At 54.9% G+C, this 22,273-nt stretch overlaps 1 protein-coding gene across 3 annotated transcripts in view; it reads right to left on the minus strand.

Moving 5' to 3' along the window:
• The window catches only part of GRAMD1B (GRAM domain containing 1B), a 177,071-nt gene that overhangs the window by 12,836 nt on the left and 141,962 nt on the right, over window positions 1-22,273 (minus strand). For 2 of the 3 annotated variants that reach the window (XM_027081980.1, XM_027081979.1), the window contains 12 exons: window positions 15,830-15,914; window positions 15,239-15,342; window positions 14,405-14,500; window positions 12,941-13,021; window positions 9,475-9,590; window positions 7,521-7,677; window positions 6,256-6,445; window positions 4,497-4,640; window positions 3,404-3,522; window positions 2,992-3,134; window positions 1,182-1,285; window positions 367-570 (listed from right to left, as the gene is read on the minus strand). In XM_027081980.1, coding sequence (XP_026937781.1) covers window positions 367-570; window positions 1,182-1,285; window positions 2,992-3,134; window positions 3,404-3,522; window positions 4,497-4,640; window positions 6,256-6,445; window positions 7,521-7,677; window positions 9,475-9,590; window positions 12,941-13,021; window positions 14,405-14,500; window positions 15,239-15,342; window positions 15,830-15,914 — 1,543 coding nt within the window. Of the gene's footprint in view, window positions 1-366; window positions 571-1,181; window positions 1,286-2,968; window positions 3,135-3,403; window positions 3,523-4,496; window positions 4,641-6,255; window positions 6,446-7,520; window positions 7,678-9,474; window positions 9,591-12,940; window positions 13,022-14,404; window positions 14,501-15,238; window positions 15,343-15,829; window positions 15,915-22,273 lie in introns of those variants that run through there. The other variant, XR_003427784.1, reaches the window with a different exon arrangement.

Here is a 22,273-nt window from a genome sequence, read left to right on the forward strand (position 1 = left end):
CTTCGGCTTCTCCCTGGAGCATGTCCCAAGAGCTCGGAAGCTGCAGGCCTGAGCCGAGGCATGCAGGGAGCCGTGGAGCTCAGGGAACATGGAGGCAGAAACCCAAAGGCAACTTCTGTTCAGCAGAGCACACAGGGGGGTTCAGCAAGGGCTGAGGAGCACACAGGGGGGTTCAGCAAGGGCTGAGGAGCTTAAGGGCAAAGGGAAATGGCAGAGCATCTGGAGCCTCAGATGTAACGAGTCACGAGCCAATTGTACACAGTCCACGCCAGGCTGCAAAAGGAGCACGCCTGTGTGCCCGGCGTAGGCACGCAGCTCCCGCCCACAGCCCTGAGCCGCGCCTCCCCGGACCCCACCCGCGCACACCTGCCACGTGCTTGATCCTGTGGCCCACATCTTCATCGGTGGGTGTGGTCACGGGGCTCATAACCTCTTCCAGGTGGGGCACCCGCAGGTGGGCATGGGGACGCTTCCTCCTCCGCACCGACGGGGCCTTACTGGCCTTCTCCTTGGGAGACTGTCTGTGCAGCTCAGCCAGGTAGGTGCTCTCCGTTTTGGTCAGCTCGCTCTCTGTCAGGGTCAAAAGGCCACATCAGAGGACATCCGCCCCTACCTCCAACCCAGCACACTGGCCTCCAAAAGCAGCTGTCTACTCCTAGCCGAACCTTCTCTAAGGGGACCATTTTCCCCTATTGTACTCTGGGATGTTGCCTGGGAGGGCGGGGATCCCTCAGGGATGCCTGTGAGCCCTAGAAAATACTCCTGGGACCCAGCCCAGCCCAAAACCCTCTCTGGGTCGTTCAACAGTGCGTAGAGACAAAGGCTCCCAACGTGCCCCCTCACGTATGCAATCTGGGGCACGTCACGTTTCCCAGTGGACGCCTTCTCGGGCTACTTCCTTCTCGTAACAGCATCACCACCAGTGAGCCCGGATCTCAGGCTCATTTTGGGGGGGGGGGTCACGGATCCCTTCATGACGACGATCTCATGAAGGTCACAGTCAGAGCCTCTTCAACGTGCATACGTTCACACACATGCTGAACTTTGCATCCGTTTCTGGGGCAGACTCAGGGACCCCGTGAGGCCCGCTCACTGCCCCCGTCTCTCCCCGTGCCCCGTGACTCTCAGGCCCTGAACGGTGACAGCGGAACGGTTCACCCAGCACCAGGGACGGTGCTCACCCAAGTGGCGGAAGTAGTCCTCCAGCCCACTCCAGAAGTTCTTCTCGATGAACGTTTTCACCAGTCCCCAGGGCTGTTTTCGATAGCGCAGCTCTGTGGAGACCCTGAGAAACAAGCCACAGACAAGATCAGCCGTTTGCTAGGCGGACCTTCCTCTGCTGAGAAAAGGAAACTTCAGGTTTAAGGCCGAAGCAGCTTCACATGGGTGCTCCCCTTAACAAGTTAAAAAAGCCCCTTCACATCCACATCACCTGACCTCCCTGGCCACCCCCTGAGGTAGGTGAAGCTAGTGGATTTACCCTCCTTTCATAGAAGAGAAAACTGAGTCTTAGAATTTGTAAGCGGACCAAAGATTAACAAGAAGGGCTCTGACTCCAATCCCAAAGCTCGCTCATGATGCCACTCGGCCTCATCCCAGGAGGGCTCCGGATGGCGGGCAGCCTGCCGGCCCCAGGGCCCTTCTCTCCTTCTCCAGAGACTTTTAGCCCCGGGCAGGCTCTCGGGCTTCGCGGCTTCCACCTTTAAGGGCTTCATCAGCTCCTGGCCTGGCCCCTGCCTCTCCACCCTCCCCGGGACCTCGCCAGCTCCTGCTCTGTCCCCAGCACTCTGTCCCCGTCGTGGGCACCTCTGCTGTCCCGTCCCTGCAGCATCACCTTCTGCTGCTGCACAGTCACGCTGCTCTGCCTCTCCTGAAGGTGCACTTTCATCGGTTACTAGATGCTCCCAGTTTACGCTCCCCACGTTCAAGGCTCCCTGCTCTGCCCTCAGGAGGAAGAAGGGACCTCACCCCCAACCCTGGTCCGACGTGTGTGTGTCCACGGCCACGTCACCCCCACCCAGCAACTCTTCCCTGGATTGAAGGTGGGCACCTCTCTGTAAAGGTCTGTCTGGAGAAAGCTTCGTCCCTTTTCAAGGTGTGGGTACTCAGATCTTCCCGATTCCCCAGAGACCTCTCGCAGCCTTTCACCAAACTCCTATTTTATTTGAACGTGAGTGAATTTCTGCTCCGTATAACCAGAAGAACTGGCTCTAAGGTACAGGTACACGATCGGTTATTTTCAAATGGGTGTGTGTCTTGGCTTTTCAGTCAGACTACAAGCTTCGCAGAATGTTAGGGTCTAAATTTCTTCCTTCCTTGAATGCACGTCACAGTGCCCAGGACAGGACTCGACCCACAAACGGCATCTAACTAATCATTCAATCAACCTTTTCTGACTCTGCTGTGTGCAGGCCCCGTGCTGGGTGCTGGGAACACAGTGGTGTGTGGACTGGGACTCCTGCCGGCCAGGATGGCCGGAGCTGCCACCCAGGGAGACACATGTGCAGGAACTCGCAACAAGCCCAGCACCCAGCAGGGTGGGAAGGGCAGAGGCTTGCTTTTCTAAGACCTGGATTTCAGCACTTTTGACTCTTGGAAAAGTTACTGAGCTTGTATGACCCTCAGCTTTCTTATCCGAAAAGTGAGGATAAACCCACCTCCTTGGGTTATTCTAAAGAACCAGCTCTTGGAGGTGAAGTACCTACACAGTATCTTATAAACTGCAGACAACCACTAAAAAGCAGTGGTTGTAAAAGTTTTACTAAAGAGACACACAGAGGGGCAAAGGGAACACGTGGTGGAGAGAAGCATGAACCGTCAGGACGGGCGGGTCTCGGAGGCTCCGGAGAGGAGACAGAATAAAGGCTGAGGCAGCAGCCGGTACACCCAGCCTCCCCCTCGTCCCCAGGAGCACATCCACGCTTTCTGCTGCAAGCTCCCCCAGGTGCACAAGGAACTTGCTCCGCACCCGCTCGGCCGTAGAGACAGCACCTGAGTCGACTCTTGTTCCGGGCCACGCGGGTGAGAGTGTAGCGGTTGATGGTGTAGAAGTAGTCGTGATACGGCACGTCGTGCGTGAGGACCTCGGCGTCGACCACGTAGCACTCGCTCTCCTGGCTCGCCTTGTACATGGTCTGTGGGGAGGAAAGGGTCGTGGGACGAGGCTGACGAGCAGCAAGACGGGAAAAGCTCCTCCTTCCTAACCTCCCCAGCCCACCCCCAACTTCTGAACGGGGACCCAGAACCACGGGAAACGGCAGCATCTAGGCATGTCAAATGCCGCCGTTTCAAGGCTAAACAACACCGTCACCCAGACACTCCTTGCTGACGTCTCTCCTGAATCCTCCACAACAGAACAGAGGCTTCTCCAGCCCGCCCTTACTGGCCTCTGCCCGGGGCTCACCTGTGTCTCCCTGACAGTGGCAGTTTTGGGAGCCAGAGGGTTGGTGAGGGTGATGGTGTAAAGAATCACTCGGCTCTGGTTTCCATTGTCTTCCTTCTTCCACGGATGGAAGATGATATCTGAGGAGAGAGAGGGGCCGTGGGATGACGGAGGGAGAGAGGCGTGCCATCCCCACATCTGAACGTCCCCTCCAGTGCCCTCCTCTTGACCGTACTGACTGCCGACTGGCCCCCAAAAGGAAGCCAACGGGAGCCTGAGGGCCGGGGGAGGAGGGTGAGAGGAGGGGGCGTCAAAGCAGAAAGAAGCTCATTGTAGCATGGCCGAAATCCTACACAGGGCTCCACAATGTTGATTGTTCCGGGGCTCGGGCAGGAGGTCCTGGGGCCACCTACGGGGGAGCTGGCAACACTGGAGTTACTGTGATGAGGGCCTGGGATCCTTGGGACCAAGCCCTCTGCTCCGAGGCATGACCTCCCTGTGCCCTCGGCTCTCCCCTCCTCCTGGCAGAGGGCTTCGCCGATGCCCAAGGGCTCTTCCACAGACCCGGACCCCGAGCAGCCCTGCCGGTCCCTGTGGTGCGGCAGGGGCAAGGGGCACACAGGTGCCAAGCATTAGCTCTGAGAGCTTGAGGTATGAATCCCAGCTGGGCCCCTTCCTATCAGCTGCATGACCTTGGGCGTCTAATAATGGTCTGAGTTTCAGCGTCCTCACTGGTACCGTGGGGATCACAACCCTGGCACACAGGGCAGGCTGGAGGACTGAATGAGACAGTGTAACGTGCCTGGCGGACAGCAGGTGCCGACAGGACGTGGTGGCTGCTACTCTCTACCAGACGGTGAGCCCTGGCGGATCCTGTTCACCGCTGAGCCTTTGGGGCCCGGCACCAAGGGTCTGGGCGCCACGGGCGAGCGTACAGCCGTGGTGGCGCGGGGAGGAGTAGCCCGCAGCGCCCCGAGGAGCTCCGGCACCGCGTGAGGCCACAAAGGGGGTGCCCCGGCAGGCGGCCTGGAAAAGGAGGGCGCTTGGGAGGAGAGGAAAGGAGAGGGGACAGAGCGGGAAGGGGTGGGAGGCACCAGCCCCGGGAGGGACGGACCTGAGAAGCGTCGCTGTTCCATGAAGTCCCGCTGGAAGGGCGAGTCGGTGAACAGGAGGTCGTACAGCTTGTCCACGCTGAAGTTGAAGACTTCATTCACGTACTGCCGGCCACTCAGGTCCTCGTAGAAGGCCTGGACCTCCCCTGCAGAGAGGATGAGGAGGGAGACAGGGAAGGTGAGGGACACCTCAGGGACACCTCCAGAGCACCCTCTGTGGCTAATGTGGGAACGGCCACCAAGGCTCAAAGGAGGCCGTGGGGTGGGGCAGCGGGGCCCTGGCCTCCGCCGTCCGTGGCTTCGCGTCAGCAGGCCTCCTTCCTCAGCGGGCATGCACGTTATGACTCTATAGCTTTACAGAGAGTTTGGGAATGTGCTATTTGCCTTTACACTCTCAAGCCTTCCTAATTAAAGTGATCTTAGACCAAAGTCTAAATAGATGACTACTTCCTGGGCTTGCCGGAACCCAGAGGATCAGTTATCAAGAGTCTGTAAATTAAACCACAATTGACAGCAAATGTCATCGCAACCCATGGCACTGGTGTGTCCAGGGACGCTGATGAATCTGTTTTTACAAAAGCTTCTGAGGCTGGTCTGGTCTGCAGGGCCGTGATCTCTGCACAAGGTCTGCTCTCCTTCCATAAGGCAGCCTATACCCCCTTCAAAAATTTTCGTTTTCTACAGGAGAGAGTTTCTGAGTACAGGTGAGTTGCTCAAACCCCGGCATTCCTCTTGAGCCCTCGGCACCCCACAGGCCCTAATTACTGCCCTTGCGGGGCTGTTATCTGATCTCAAGAAGAACGCTGCCATTTCTGGCATCCCTGTGACGCTGAGGAGGCCAGAGAGGAATTCACGAGCATCCTGGAGCGTCCGTGCACATGACTGCAGGATCAGGACTGTGGCGCACAGCTCGGGCGCACTTCTCAGTTTACACGACGGCATCCCGGTTCTTAGGCGGTGCCCACCTGCGCAGTCCTTTGCACCGACCCTGCACCCCAAATGGCAGTGGGCAAGCCCACCACAGGTGAGAATACCCCTACAGGTGACTCGCAGGAGACCGTCCACAGGTGGGTAAGTGAGCACTGTCTGCACAGCCTTGCGAGTCAGAACCCACCACCAACTCAAAGGAGGTAAGCCATCAACCATACTCCTGAACACTGAGGATCTGGCCTGGAATGTCAGAGGCAGCGAGTTCCCGAGGGAACTCTACGCAGGAGGGAAGTAAGAAGCTACCCACTTAGAAGTATGAGAGAGAAGGGCGGTCTCCTCAGTCTGTCTGACCAGGCAACAGTCTAGGTCCGAAATCCCCATGCTGGAGCCACCGAAGCAAGTGTCTGTTAAAACGTGTTGCCAGGGCCAGCGGACTAGCACTTTGCTTGTGGCGTATACACGTAAACACTGGGAGGGGCAGAGCTGCAGGGCACGCCGGTGCCAACAGGGGGCACGGAGTGATGGACTAAATGGCAGACAACCTAAGACAACACCGTAAAGCAATCATACTCCAAGAAAGATGTTTAAAAAAAAAAACTGAAAAAAAAAAGGCAAAGACAAATATAAAATGACAAGGATACTACAGTGAGTGCCTGAAAAAAGGGATGTTTGCTAATAACAAGTGCACCTTTTTTAAAAGAGCTGTTTTACCCACCCACCCTTCCGCCAGGAACCCGGACTGACTCCAGCCTCCATATGGGAACATCCGTTAAGCCTTCAAAATGTGTGGAGACAGGAAGTGCCATTCTGCCCCCGCTGCCAGACGCCCACCTTCGTCGTGGGTGTCGGAAGAGTCACTGAGCTCGGTGGGGATGTCCTCGTTGTCGTTGAAGTCTAGCGAAGGGGAGTTCACGGGCGCGATGATCTCAATCTTCTCCCCGATGATGCTGTCGATGGCGAGCTCCTTCTCCAGGGACCCGTCGCCCTCCAGCACCTCCTCCTCCAGGGGTAGGCCGTCAAACTGGGGTGGGGACAGAGCGGTCAGCCTGGTCTACTCTCCAAGAGGGAGTCAGAGAGCTGGCCGCGGGAGCCCGCACGTTCAGAACGCAGCTGCTCGGGGGCTGGGCTGTGGGGGTCAGGGGTCTCCCCAGCTCTGCCGGGGAGAACAGGACACAGCACAGGGCCCTGCCCTTCTCCTGACACCAAGCCCCACGCGTGGGCAGAGGCAGCTCCGTAGTCCAGCTCCTCTCCTGGGGCCAGGCCTCCACCGTCCTGTAACGACGTGGGCCTGCCTCCAACTAGTGCCCTGTTTTCTGAGAGGTTCAAAAGGCCTCCTAAGCAGTTTTTGATTCATTCTCCCATTAGCCCTGGGAGGGGATGGGTACAACTCTTTACATTTTAAAGTCAACCTCTGAGACAGAAAATGGAGATAGGCATCAAATGGATGACGCTTTCATTCTAAGGCCAAGTGGTCTGACCCCTAAGCCACTGGAATACAAGGCTCCCTTTTCTGGGAACCCTTTCTTCTACCTGCCAGCTCACACCCAGACACTTCCCTCACCAAGCTTCTATCCCCTCTACAACCAAGTCCCAGAGGACAGAGTCCTTCTTATACATTTCTGTCTCTTCTGCAAAGCCTAGCACAGCAGGAAAATACACTGGAGTGTCGACGCCAGGAGCTCCGTCACGATTTACGGAATGAATGAACAGAGAGCAGTTCTGTAGTCCTCTCTTCATGTACAACTTTGACTTTAGATCGAGGCAGTGAAAAAACAAAGACCTGGAAGAGTTCTCCACCAGTGGGCGGACCACAGCAGCCCACCAAGAGCAAAGCTCACACAGTGGACTTGAAATGGTTCTCATCTGCTCCGAAGCCAAACAAAACCTGGAACCCGAAGCACCAAGAACCCAGCTCTGGATTCTACACTCATCTGAATGCAGAGAGTCCCTCTGCCCAGGATGCCGCCCTGTGTAAACCGACCACAGTATAACCACCTCCCCTCCACCTGCTCCCCAGGTTGGGGTCCCGTGGAGTTAACAAGGCTGGGAAACACCGCCACTGGATTGGGTGGAAGCAAAGGGCTCCCCGCCCGTACCGAGACGGGCGCTTCGCTGCTCCCCGTGGATGTCAGCGTGCTGTTGGTGATGGACTTCTTGGGCAGCTGTGGACTGGCATCCGGCTTGGTCTCTATGCTGCTTTTGGATGAGCTGTCATTCACTTCATTCTCCTCTACAGGGATCTCCTCACAGTAGCTGAAAAGAGACAGTGTGAACCCACGTTAGCCTCAGTGGCCAAGACGGCAGACTCACAAGAAACTCACACCCACTGATCCATCCAAAACTATGGGCTTTCCTGCTTCTTTGCTCTGTGCGTGACCTTCCGCAAACCTCTCGCTGCCCCTGAACTGCTCTCCTAAAACCTCCTTCCCACCTGACACCCCCTCCCCATGGTAAAATTCTGTCCCCAAACTCACCTTTTCTAGGCACCCTCCTTAGATTTATCCCCACCTAAATAAGAAAACTGTCTTAAACTTTCTTTTTCCATTGGCTTCCCATCCCACCCCAACCTGACCATGTGAATCAAACATCCAGGCTCCGAGCATACATCTGATTTCCCACAGTGACCAGGACAGGACTCTGGACATGAGTGCCCTTCGAGGGGACCTGCCCAGATTCTGGATCATAACTAGCAAACTTCTCTGCACTGCACACCTGAGGAAAAACCCTCCTTGAGATAAAGGCAGGTGCCCTTCTGCGGACAACTTCAGGGATGCCATCGGAGCCTCCCCCAAGGTAGAAATCGTCATCACCGTCGTCATCAGCATCTAATTTATACTTTACATGTGACCTCATCTGGACGCATAACAACTCTGAGCAAATCATTCCATGCGTTTCAGAGATTATCAAGTAGATATTCACAGAGGCTAAGTGATAACTACCATTAAGTGTCAGAAGTGGTACCTGAGCCCTGGGCTATGCACCACACGTTTGACATTCTTTCCTTGCTGTCCATTCCTCTTGCCTCTCACATGACCACCAAGCCTCTACCTTCCAACCTCAAGCATACTGTATCACTCTGCAGTCCCATCTGTCTTAGCCTGCCAACAGCAGCCCCTTCTCCTCACAGCGTCCTTCCCTTGGCTTTCAGGATACGAAAACTCTCCTAGCGTTCCTCCTCCCTCACTGAATGTTCTTTTGTGACTTCTTTTGCTGCCTCTTTCTCTTGTTGAGTGTTCCCAGGCCCAGTCCCTGAGCTTCTTCTCATGTTAATTCAGCCACCTGGTGGTCTCAGCCACTAGTAACCCCCAAGGTTATGTCCCTAGCCCAGACCTCCCGGTGAACTCCACACTCACACACACAGATGCTTATGTGACCTCTCCACGTGGCTAACAGTCATCTCAAACTCAACTCGCCTAAAATCAAGCTTCTGACCTTCCCCCGCATCTGCTCTGCTTACAGTATTGTCCATCTCAGTTCAGAACAACCCTATCCTTCCTGCTGGTACATCCTTAAAGCCACCTTTGGATCCTTTCTGGGCCATCAGCAAATCCTTCAAAATATGTCTGGTTCTATCTTCCAAATATATTCAGAAACTAACCACTTACTGCTGTTTCTACTGCTACCTTCCTGGTCCAAACCACCATCACCTCTCATCTAAGTGATCTAAATGATTCGGCAGCCTCTTAGCCAGCCTGCCCTGGCTCCCCTTCACTCTATCTTCAACCCAGGAGCCAGAGTGATGTTAAAATGTTATGTCAGATCTCATCAATTTTCCATTCAAAGCCTTCCCTGGCTTCTCATCCCCCTCTGAGGAAAAGCCAATCATCACGCTGACCCAGCGGCCCTGAGTCCAGCCCGACCTCCCCGACCTCCCCGCTTCCCACCTGCCCTTTGCTCGCTGGCCCAGCTGCCGCTTCCGCTCCCTCCGCCTGGGAGGGGCCTCCCGGGGCCTCCCTCACTCCGCCAGGGCCTTACTTAGACGCCATTCCCCAGCCACCCGCACCCCTCTGGAGAGGCTTCCCCGGGCAGCCTGCCCTCTGCCTCGCTCACCCCATCGTGTTGAAGTCGTCGTCGGGGGGCACGTAGTCCTCGTCGTCGCTGGTCAGGCCCAGCTCGTTCCCGTAGCACTGGTGAACGAAGTGCCAGAGCTCCTTGGGGCACAGGGGCTGCAGGGGCGGCAGATGGGCTCTGACCCTCCCTCCTCAGGACCCCACTCTCCACAGAGGCACTGAGCTGAGCTGGACGCCCCCAAGGGTAGGAGAAGCCAAACTCCAGGCAGCGCCTCCACAACAACCCCACCCCCCGCTCTTCTGATCTCAGCAAGACGCCCATCTTCCCCCTAAGAATACGGCTTTTAGTAAAGCCAGGAGCTTCGCCTGTTCCCTCAACTCAGGTCTGCATGGTGGGACCAACGGGCCCTTGAGGATGGCAACTGCCCGCCTCCGGCTCCTGTGGGTGAGGTCCGGCATTCAGCGGCACAAACCAAAACTCCTCTGGGGCCAAAGTGATCACAGAGCTTCTGACTTGGACTCAGAATGAGCACCAGAGGCCCCTGGGCCAGTCTCGCCCACGCTGCGGAAACCTCCTTATACTAACAGTGGTCACACAGGTCCTCACGGACCTGACCCAAGATGGATCAGGTCCAAGAATGAGATGTGACCTCAAAGGTGGCCCATTCCACAGTCGGGCAGCTCCTGTGCTTGGAAAGAAGTCTACATTCTCATAGTTTCAGGGGCCTCAAAGGTCATTGCATCCAGCCCTCTCTTCACTACTTGAATACTTCCTCCTTTATTCTTAATTACAATCAGCCTGCCTACAGTTCTATGTATTAGTTCCATAAAGAGTTTTTCTCATTTCACTGCGTGTCTACATGTCCTCCTCAAAAGCACTGTCCTAAGAAGAGTTAGCTCTCATTGAGGTTCAGAGTTTCGGAAAAGAGGCAACAGAATGTCAAAGAATGAAGGTCAAAGGTGGAGACCATGGATGAGTCCAAGGGTGGGAGGAGGGAGAGAAGGTGGGAGGGATAAGTATGTGAAAAAGAGAAGCGTTAAGAAAAACAGAAGCAGGGACTTCCCGGTGGTGCGGTGGTGAAGAATTCGCCTGCCAATGCAGGGGACACGGGTTCGAGCCCTGGTCCAGGAAGACCCCACGTGCCGTGGAGCAACTAAGCCCGTGCACCACAACTACTGAGCCTGCGTTCTAGAGCCCGTGAGCCACAACTACTGAGCCTGCATGCCACAACTACTGAAGCCCACCTGCCTAGAGCCTGTGCTCCACAACAAAGAGAAGCCGCCGCAGTGAGAAGCCCTCGCACCGCAACGAAGAGTAGCCCCCCGCTCGCCACAGCTAGAGAAAACCCACGCACAGCAACAAAGACCCAATGCAGCCAAAAATAAATGAATAAATTTATATAAAAAAAGAAAATCAAACTTAAAGAATGTTCCCACCAACGGATTTGATAAGGAGTTTGAGCTTTCTCTGACCCCATCCTTTCGAGGTATGGTTTAAGAAGCACACAGCTGGCAGGATGCCACGAGCCAGGTCTCCGCGTTCCCGGCTAAGGAAAACTGCCTGGAATGGCCTAGTCGGGGCTCTCTGTGAGCCGGAAGGGTCTGGCGTGGCAGCTCTCTGTGCTGGCCGCACCCCCCACCCCCCGCCCCAGTGCTAGAGGGAGGCACCTGCTTCTGTACCTGGACCTCCTCCCTCCTCCCAGCAGCCTTTACATACACCATCCACCCTGCCCGGGACACATCCGCGTCTCTGCCAATCCACGCCCTCCCCTTCTCCACAATTCACCTGCTCCACGCAGCCTCCCCTGACCAGCCCCACCAGGCTCAGCTTGTCTGACCACAGCCAGGCCAAACACAAAAAGCAGACCCTGCTCATCAGGCAGAATTCTGATGTGATTTTGTGAGAGTTTTTGCGAACCACATGGATGACCCTCTGTCTTAGTTAGAAATGACAGTGGTTGTGAGCTGAAAATTCAGACCTGCCAATGGAGACTCAAACGCATTTCTCAGTTTACCGTTATCCATGGCTAATAAAGGTAGACGATCAACTCAGGATAAGTTACCAGGATTTATACGAAGGCTACAGACTTCCAGATTAGAAGAAACTCTAAATAACAAATCTATTTAATTTTCTTTAGACAGTAATAAGTTTGGGCTAGAGTCAAGGTGGATACACACATAAATTTAAATACATACAAGTCACATATATAATTGTAATTACAATATTATATAATTATATTACATAATTGTTCCCCCAGGTCTCCTTCCCTGGCTGGGAGGCTGTTTCTCAACACCCCCGGCATCTGCGTGCACAGGCTGCACAGCCACGTCTCCATCTGCATCTCCCACAGTGTCCCCTTCATCCAGGTGATCAACCGGTGGCTGTGTTAACTCTATCTTCCTATTTTCTGCATTTCCTTAAAACTTATTCTATTGAAGTATAGCTGGCTCACAATGTTGTGTTCATTTCTGCTGTACAGCAAAGTGATTCAGTTATACATATACATATGTATATAGATTCAGTTATATACATATATACATACCTATGCTTTCGTTTTCATATTCTTTTCCGCATGGTTCATCACAGGATATTGAATATAGTTCCCTGTGCTATACAGCAGGACCTTGTTGTTTATCCATTCTGTATACAAGACTTTGCACCTGCTAATCCCAAACTCCCAGTCCTATTTTCCGTATTTTTGATGCTCTAGCATCTGAGGCCTTGCTGAGTGGGGAAGGCCTGCCCCTTGCAGGGCTAGCTAATTCCTAGAGATAGAACTCACCCTGCCAGGGAGACTACCTTCCCTATGTAAACCGGCCAAGCCAAAGCCCACACACCGAACCACCTTGTTTTTCTAGCTCTTACATGCCAGGCCAATACTCTCTCGCACTCATTACCCCGGGACAGTCTCTCTGGAGACGGTCTCTCTACCCTGAAGCCCAGTGAAACATTCAAACTAGCCAGTCCAGTGAGCGTCTTGGCCAGCTCCCCCCGCCTCACTCATCCTTTCCCATGAAAACCTGCAATGAAGGCTCTTGCCCCGCTTCCCCCTCGCTCTCCCTGCCTCCTGTCTGACCTCGAGCTTCCCCGTGTGGCCCTGGCTGGCATGCTGGGGCCTCTGCTTCTAGGGATCTGTGAGTATAAAAACCTCTTCCTTCATGACAGTCATTTCTGTGTCTGGGCGTCTTACCGCGCCTGATTAAAACAAACCCCGGTGCGTTTTAAAACAGTGGGAATGCACTGCCCTGTCAACAGGGCCTTGCTGCAGGCGGCAGTGAAGCTGTTCACATAAGAGGATGCGCTACTCTCAGCACCTGGGTCACCGGCAGTGGAGGATATGTTACCGCGAGCCTGGAGGACTTCCAGAACCAGGAGAGGCATGGGCTTCTTTGGAGCAGGCCAATGTCACAGCAAGAGCAATCACTCCAGTGGACCCCCACCCAAGCAGAAAGAACATTCTAGGTGGGTGTGCATCCTGAGGCTGAAGGAGCTGGGCAGGACTCACCTTTTCCAGGAGAGCGTTCTGCCAGAGCCGGAACATCATCATATACGTCCTATCCCGGGCCCCAAATGAAGTGAAAAAGTGCTGGATTGAACGAGAAAATGGCAAGAAACATCTGTTAAGACTTACAATATAGTGAATGGAGACACGGTACTCCTTCCTTTAAGAAAGGCTCCTGAGTCCATCCTCAAATACTGCGGACTCTCAGTCACCCGTGATCACAGCACAGGGGCTCTGTAGTGAACGGGGTCAGCACACCAGGGACCAGGGCCCTGGGACCTCTGAGTCTGCACTGTCTCCATGTCCTTCAATGTCCACCCACACTTTCGTCAGTGGTTCTCTTTCTGGTTTGAAGTTCTCACCTCCATAAAAAACTTCCTGCGCCTACGTACACGGACTGGGCGAGTGGTGAGCTGGGAACCAGCCCAAGGGAAGGAGAAGGCAAACCCACTAACCCACTCACCCTTTGATTCACCAATTCAGCAAATACTTGAATATTAGTGTGTGCACTCTTCTACACGTACACACACTAATACGTGTGCACACACTCTTCTACATGTTTTGGGCACAGTAACAAACAAAACAGAAAGCTCTTATGGAGCTTACACATTCGTGGGGACCTTTTATAATGTGCGGGAAGAAAGCGACAGAGAACCAGATTTTACTGAACACATTCCAGGTGCTTCACAAATGCTCCTTCATTTAAACCACACAGAAGCTTTGGGAAATAAACATAACTGCTAATCCTTAATAAAGAGAAACCGGCTGGTGAGGTTAGGTGACCTCTGTAATCGCAAAGCTGCTTCGTGCCAGAAACAGAATTCAAAGCAAAGGCTATCGGACCCCTGAGCCTCAGGGTTCTTGCCTCTGAAGTGCCTGAGTTCAAGGGCACTGCAGACCTGCGTTCAGTCCAGCCCTAGCCCCGAAGCTACCAGTCTTCAGGCTCTGGTTAAAGGTCAAAGATCACAGTGTTTCCTCCGCTCTCAATTTTATCTACCACATTTTCCCCATGCTGACGATATGGACAGTCTGTCTCCTGTCAGACGCCTCATCCCTCCCGATGAGCTGTCCTGCTATAGGATGATACAGCTGACATTTGTATAGCACTTTGCAATTTAGTGTTTTCAAGTGTGTGAGGTCATTTCAGACTGTTAAACAGGCATTGCCGGCTCCGCTTTACATTTACAAACTGGGGCTCAGAGAGGTTCCATAATGTACCTACAGCCACGGGACTCTAATTCAGGTGTTCTGGTTCCAAGTCCAATGTTCTGCCCCTCCACCTCGCCCCCTGCTCAGACCCCAAGCACCCTGCCCACCACGGAGGTGGCTCCCGTAATCTGCATCACCTTACCACCTCTCACCCCAATCCTACTGGCCTCCATATTAGTGCAACTGAAGGGCAGAAATCCAGCAGTAGGGGGACTGGGGTTTGGGGGAACAGAAAGTCCAGGATCAGGCTCTACTTACCTTTTCCGAGTCCGTGCAAACTTGGATGGCATTGGGAATGAGGCGGGCTGTTTTTTCTTTAGTCATGGAGCAGATGTCTTTCAAACGAACGGTCAGCTGGCATCCGCACAGAAACAGAGAATGCGTAACAAGCAAGAAGAGGCATATTAATAGAGTCAGGCAAAGAGTGTTCACAGGGCACCAGTTCAGACAGAGGAAATCAGATCACAGGCTGCATACTTCTAAACCTGGAAGGGACCTCCTTAGAGATCACCTGGTTTGGCCCCTTATTTCAGACGCCACGCGGCGAGCCTCGCCCAAGGTTCTCTTGATTCTTGGTCCGACGAGCTTTGCTTTCTCATTTCTACACAGCCTGATAAATGTGCAGAGGTCCCATCACGATTTGCCACTTACAGAAACACAGAACACTGGCACTGGATGGGACCTTAGAGTCATCTAGTCTGTCTTTTCTCACTTTATTTTATAGGATTAGGAAACAAGGCAAATAAAGGACTAGCCTAAAATCACAGAGCTACTGGCTGCAGAACCAGAAAGTACAAGCCCGTTCTCTTGAGTCCCAAGGCCGGTGCCCGTTTTACCCTACACTTCTGCCTCCGTGGTGACTCCTGCCAAATATTTACCTGCACTTCCCCCAAATCAAATGCTCACCCGAGGAGGAGGAGGGAGGGGAAGGCATGGTAGAGAGATCCATCCTTCAAGATTCAGGCACGTGCTTTTGTGAATCATGCAAAGGCTTGGGCAGAATTTGAAACCAACCAAAGGACAAAAGTGAGGGCAGCTTCCGCAGCCACAGCCCAGGGGGACAGCCCCGGGGAGCAAGCCCCAGGTCTTTACCAGAGTTTCCCAGCGGAAGATGTTGCTGTAGAAGCAGATCCAGTTTTCAGAGAGGTAGAGTCGGCCCTGAAGAAGAATGTCTCTTTGGAGCGCACAGGAGTAATCTGTGGTAGAATGGGGGACGGAGCTCAGGGACAGGGAGCGTTCCCGGCAAACCAGTGCAATCAGGCAAGCCATCCCCCAACAGCCCCGGGAAGCCCAACCGCCCACCATGGACTAAGTGTGTGAAACACTAGTCTAGCAGCCAAGGGAGTCCCTGGCATCTCCTGATCAGGCAGGAGAAGGATGTAAACTACGTCAGAGGACGAAAAGGCCGAAATAATTCAACCAACGCCCCTCCCCCTCCACAACTTCCCCAGCCCCTCCTCCGCCGGGCCATCTGCAGGGACAAGAGTGGCAGCGACGCCTCCCAGGCCGGGCTCTCTGGAGGCCATCACGCAAGTGGGGCTCAGCCCTGAGTCCCCACCGCTGGGGCCAGCTCCCTGGACATCCTCGCTCCCTATTCCCAGACAGATGCTCTTGCTTGGGGAACCTGTACTCAGAAGCAGCCTGATTGCCTTCCTGCCCCCACACGCAGGTCACCCAGCTCACCAACGATGAGGCGCTCCGTGTCTGGAAGTTGCTTAAAGAGCTTTCTGAAGTCTTCATTTCTCTGCTTGTAAGTGGGGCTTAACACCTGCGTGACAATGGCCAAGGTTAGCAGGATGTTCCCAGGTTCACGGGCTGGGGAGGAAGGTGTGGGAGGAGGACCTGCTTGCATGTTTCAAGGCAAAGCTGAGGCTCTGTTGCGCCAGAGACCCCAGGAGTCAGGCAAAGGGGGCTTGGTATGGAAAAACATGGTGGAAAGAATTTGATGCTGCAGAAGGCTTTATACCCAGTGTCCATCAGTGAGAAAATGTCAAACATACTAAGCAGGGCCCATACAACATCCCAAGCGGACAAAGGGAAGAGGGACAGCCCTGGGCTATTGCTGTTCTGCCTCTGACAGCAGGAAGCACCACGGTGACAGTGAAGCAGGCCCAAGGGGACTAAGGGGACCAAGGGGACCAAGGGGACCCCCACCCCCACCCCCCGGCAGGACCCAGGATATGACGGTGCCCAGTGTAGCCCTCAGAAGAAGCTGTCATTACGAGTAACACAGTTAGCACTTGGCTGTGTCTGAACTTCATGACTGGAAAAAAGAAATCATGAAACATAAGACTAGTACAATGTTATGTCAATTATAGCTCAATAAAACTGGTGGGGGTGGAGCGAGGAGTTACACCTTTACAAAGAGTGGACGAAAAAACCCCATAAAACTAGTACTAGGGCTTCCCTGGTGGCGCAGCGGATGAGAGTCCGCCTGCCGATGCAGGGGACGCGGGTTCGTGCCCCGGTCTGGGAAGATCCCACATGCCACGGAGCGGCTGGGCCCGTGAGCCATGGCCGCTGAGCCTGCGCGTCCGGAGCCTGTGCTCCGCAACGGGAGAGGCCACAGCAGTGAGAGGCCCGCGTACCGCAAAACAAACAAACAAACTAGTACTAAAAAAAAAAAGCACACAAGTAGGGAACTTAAAAGCGTATCTTGCAGGCTTCCCTGGTGGTGCAGTGGTTAAGAATCCGCCTGCCAATGTAGGGAACACGGGTTCAAGCCCTGGTCCAGGAAGATCCCACATGCCACGGAGCAACTAAGCCCGTGCACCACAGCTACTGAGCCTGCACTCTAGAGCCCACGAGCCACAACTACTGAACCCACGTGCCACAACTACTGAAGCCCGCGCGCCTAGAGCCCGTGCTCCGCAACAAGAGAAGCCACCACAATGAGAAGCCCGCGCACCACAACGAAGAGTAGCCCCCGCTCGCCGCAACTAGAGAAAGCCCGCGCGTAGCAACGAAGACCCAAAGCAGCCAAAAATAAATAAATAAATAAATAAAAACACTTGAGGTACCCAAACTTCACTCCCTCACCATCCCTTAGAAGACTGTCTAATCCAAACCTTACGTTACCAATGAGGAAACTAAGCCTGGAGAGAAGTCCCTGCCCAAAGTCCTCTGGCTGGTCAGTTAGCAGAAGTCTCGATCCGTGGTTCTGTGCTCACCTCCCACCATCACCTGTGTGCTGCCAGACACCCCTGAACCCACACCTAGCGTTTCGGTGCCTCAGTGAAAACTCAAACCCATCAACTGCCTTAATGAATCCTTCTTGGAAATTCCATGAACCAGTTGAACAGACAGGAATCCTGCTCTTTCCAAGCTTACAATCAATCGTGTGCCCGTAAGTGAAAGGCACCCAAGGATGATACACGAAGACAAGCGCACGACCCGGGAAGGGCCAGGCCTCGTGACAGAGACACGTGCACTCCACCTAGGTGACTTGTTGACCTACTTATGCCAGGAACACACGCAGGTAGACAAACCGTCCTGCTGTTGCTGACAGATGGGTGTTGGCCACTTACGCTTTCTCGCCCACTTCCCTGGGAATCCACTGGCATACAGCTGGAGTTCACAATGGAGTGAACTCTGCACTGTTCGTTTCTTGGCTTTCTGCAAAGCTAACGGCCCGTGAGACAGCTGAGGCTGCGGCCTGACCACCCTGGCAGCAGGCACTGACTACCTCAGCTCGGTGAATACCTGTGCCAGAGGGAACAGGAGGATTTCAGGAAGTTGGAGGAGAGAATACAGCATGACTTCAGTTTGGGGGCGGTTTTCCAGGTAAGAGAGAAAGAAGAGGAGTGCTTTCAACGACTTTGTCCACAGTTAATTTGACATTTAAACTCTTGTTTTGGCTTATTTATTTATAAAATGAGTTTTGTATGTGCAAGTGGACCCTCTGCTACCTTCCCCAAAGCAACAGATATGCTGTAGAATCCCAAACTTCAGAACTCACCAACCATATGTTTGAACCAAGTATCGGGGTCATTGGGAGGGAATGTCTGGAAGCCAGCCCAGCCCGTGACTTCTACGGCTAGAAAAGACCGCAGAAGACAACATTCCTCGGACCCATCAAACTGATACTGAGGTATCCAATCTCAGTGGCCCCCTGGCCTCACAGAACAGAGTCCACACACTGAAAACCCTTGCCTGAGCACCTGACTGTCAGGAAGTTCCTAATTATGTCTAACCGACCTTGCAGAGCTAACATGGAGTGAGATATGACCCTGCCTCAAACACTATCATAAGCCCTTCACAACATCCTCTCACCTGACCACAGGGTCGTTTTTACGATCCCGTTTTAGACGCGAGGAAGCTGAGGCGCAGAGAGGTTAAGCAACTTCCCCAAGGCACGTGGTTACTAAATGCGAGTGTGGAATATGAACCGGGCGGGCAGTGTGGTCCACAGCTCTGGGTCTGAGCCATCACTCTGCACTGCCTCAGGATCCTTGCGCCAAGAAGGAAACAACAGGGATGCCCCAGCTGAGCACACCCTCTTGTGGATGAGGTGTTCACTTATGCGTGGGGCCCCCACTAGCCTTCCATGCCTGCAACTGGGGCTTTTTTGGGGCGGGGGTATAGTTTCAGTTTTGCAAGTTCTGGAAATTGGGTGTACGACAATGCGAACATACTTAACACTACTGAAATATATATTTAGAAATACCTAAGATGGTAAATTTTATGTTATGTGTATTTTACCATACTTCTTTCTTTTTTTTTTGGCCACGCCATGTGGTTTACGGTATCTTAGTTCCCCGACCAGGGATCAAACCCAGGCCTTGGCAGAGTGAAAGCGCACAGCCCTAACCACTGGACCGCCGGGGAAACCCCACAATTTTTTAAAAAGCTGTATCAGTCAAGTCGGTCTTAAAGTTCCAGTGTCAGCCTGAGGACCAGCCTACCAGGTGGCCCCAGACCCCCTTCAGTTGAAAGTGGACATCAGGCATCCAATTGCCTGCAGCCTGGAAGTCCTCCCCTTTCTAAATGTTCCCTCTGTGGTGCTCTGTCACCCCTGCTCCTCTCACATCCAGTGAGGACTCAGACATGGACAGAGATGCAGGCGCAGGGAGGCTGGCCCTCATCTCCAACCCAGAGGCAAACGGAGGGAGCCGCCTCTCCTCCCCTCGGAACAAAGCCGTGGCTATGGGGAGGGGAGGGCCCATCCAGCCCTGACCTCAGAAGTCAGCCAGTTCTGCGAGGGCTGCCTCGGCGGGGTGTAGGAACTCCTTAACCCAGGCCCGCAAGTCACTGCCCTGATTCGAGCAGGCTGCCAGTGTGGAAGGTAGGTAGGCTCGCCTCCTAGAGTCTAAAGTCCAGAGATCTTAGTTGGCCCCGCCACCATCTACCTTCTTGTCCCGGGAGACTGTGACCCTCTCTCCCTGGCGCCCTCGTGCTCTTAAAGCCGTCTCCTCCGAAAGGGAGGCACGGCTCACCTATTTTCATTTTAAATGGCCAAAGACTTCTGGTCCAAGGCTTGTCAAACCCGGGGCCCTCTCAGGGAGCAGGGCCAGGTGGAGAACGACAAGGGCGCAGCAGACCTGTCACACGGCGCAGAGAAGTGAGGATGCGCACTCACGGCTGGGATTTCCTCAGACCCGGGCCGGCAGCAGAGTTCCGCGCCGGCAGGTCCATCCGTCAGTTTCTCCAGGCGCCGCTGCAGGGGCTGGCTGTCCTGCTCCAGCAGGAGGCTCCAGAGGACCCCCGATTCCGTGAGAGATTCCATCCCGGTCCTCGAACTCCGACCCCCCCCCCCCACCGTCCCCACAGGATGAACCAGTCAGTCTCGCCGGGGCTGGACGCAGAGAGGTGGCCTCTGGCTCCTCGGCAGCGGGTCTGTGTGACCCTCGCTGGCCCCCCTGGTGCCCCTAGAGCCCGGTTCCCGGCGCAGAGCCTCACGGGCGGGAGGGTGCGGTCAGCGAGGTTCTCAGGCGGGCTGGCCAGAGTCTCCAGGGGCTGGGCTCTGCCTCATCGCACTCGGCTCCCAGCGTGGCAGGTCTCCAGGCTGCGGGGGACCCAGATGGGACGTGAGGGGGCCCCTCCTCTGGGTCAGCGTGGACAGCCGCTCCGAGGGGCCAGCTGCGGCCAGGACGTGGAGGACGGGGCAGGTGCACAGGGCCGCCAGAGTCCCGCCCCACCGTTACTCACACACAGTAAGTACAGTGGCTCACGGCTGGTCTGAAACTCCAGGGAGGACAGACGCCCAACTCCCCAGCTCTGTCTGGCCCGTCCCGTAAGGCAGCCTGTTCAACGTGCAGTCGCTGCTCTGGGCGGGCGCTGGTCGCTGTGACTCACGGTCCTCACCCAGGCAGCGTGGCCACCGCTGGCTGGGGCACCAGGGCCTGCTCCCCCCCACACCCCCTTTCCTCCCAGACGCGCTCCTCTCGGCTGACCAGCAAACAACTTCTTTGTTAGAATCGCCCGTGGCAGGAGGGAGGGGGGGGAGGCAGGGCGGGTGGGCGGGCAGGGCCGGAGCCCTACACACGCTTCGAGTTACAGGATCTGGGTGATGGTACCGGCCAACGTCCTCCAGTAACCCCCGGCCTAGCCTGGCCTCCCCAGCAGATGTTTCCTGCAATGGAAAGTAGCTGGCCAAGGCTCTGCGTCGGGGAAGGGAGGGGAGGAGGTGCCAGGGGCACTGCTGTTGTGATGAAATCTGAAATGTGAGACCTGAACAGCCAGGGACTTCTTGGAGACACGCTCTCCCTCACTGGCCCATCCATCCACCAACTCCCCCGTAGCAGCAGCAGCAACAGGAGACTTGGAAGTTTAACTCATCCTGTTTCAGATGTGCCGGTGGGGAGAAGCTGAGGCCAACAGCTCCCAGGTGTGTGGGCGGCATCGCCTTCCTTCCCAGGGACGCCGGGAGGGCACCCACTCAGCCTCTCAGACCTTGAGGGCCAAGGAACCATGCTAAGAGCAGAGAATCTGGGCCAGCTCCAAAGGAGACAGACAGGCTGCAAGGAAGCTGAGCCCTCTGGAGAGGAAAGAGAACCAGGCCAATGAGGGCAAGAAGGGCTCTAGAAAGAGAAGCTGGGGCAGAGGTCAGACAGCACTGGGGCCGGGAAGATTGGATTCCCAGGAAATGTCAGACTCTGGAGACAAACGGGGCACCTCCCTCGCCCTCCCCAGTTCTGCCCGCCTTGCCAGGAGGGTCTCCAGGCTGCACAAGAGGGAGAACGTTGCCTTTGTCCTAGGAGTCTCAGCTACCGGTATTTGACGCAGTAACGTTCAAACTGTACCGTACTTAAAAATGATCTAACCATCGTATTAAAAGTATAGATTCCTGACTCCCAACACCCAAAATTGTGCTTCAGAGGAACCTGGGGTCTCCCAGTTAAGTCGTGTTGGAGGGAGAGCCTGAGTCCTCCCCAGAACTCCTGTTCGCGTCTCACTGTGCACACCTCGGACGCAGCCACCTCCTCCGCCCATCCATCGCGCAGGGTGATTCCTCTCTCAGACTACCATCTTCTCCAGGAAGCAGCTAACGCTCCCAACTATCTTCTCCAGCACCTGGTATGGTGGGTTTCAAGTCTCCGCCGCTCAGAAACTATTTAGCACATGAATGCATTCCTTCTGCGCCTCTTACACTGTCCCTATTTACACAGCATCGTGTGTGTACACATCCACACACATCCCCGCTCCTCTAGGCACGGGCCCCTCAGCACCCAGTCCCTGCCAACACTCTCCAAGCCATATATCCGAGCTTCTCTCCGCCCTGCATCAGCCCCACCGTCAGGAATGGGGGAGGAGAAGTCAGCAATTCCGTTTTCCAGGGTGACTGGAATGCTTCTCTCCTGGGCCTAGGCAGTGCCAGGACCCAAGAGGGCTGAATCCTTACAGAAATTCCCTAGAAACACTTGAGTATTGCTGCGGCCAGATAAGGGGATGACTGTTTGGGGTCCGATGCAGTGAGTCAGGGGCAGGACACACCCAGAAAGATAAGCCCTGGAGATGAGTCTCAGTGCTCTCAGCCTTTGTCTCCTACGCCCCTCACCGGGCAGGGCAGCGGGCAACTTCCGGCCTGGGGAGAGGGAACTGGCCCCAGGCTAAACATTAACTCCAAGGCAAACACTGGGAGCTGGGACCAAGTGGTACCCCTCCCTAGATAGAGCAGCGGGAGGGAGA

The sequence above is a fragment of the Aethalodelphis obliquidens genome, unplaced genomic scaffold, assembly GCF_003676395.1.
Source record: "Aethalodelphis obliquidens isolate GAN/ISIS:26980383/991018 unplaced genomic scaffold, ASM367639v1 scaffold46, whole genome shotgun sequence".
NCBI lineage: Eukaryota > Metazoa > Chordata > Mammalia > Artiodactyla > Delphinidae > Aethalodelphis > Aethalodelphis obliquidens.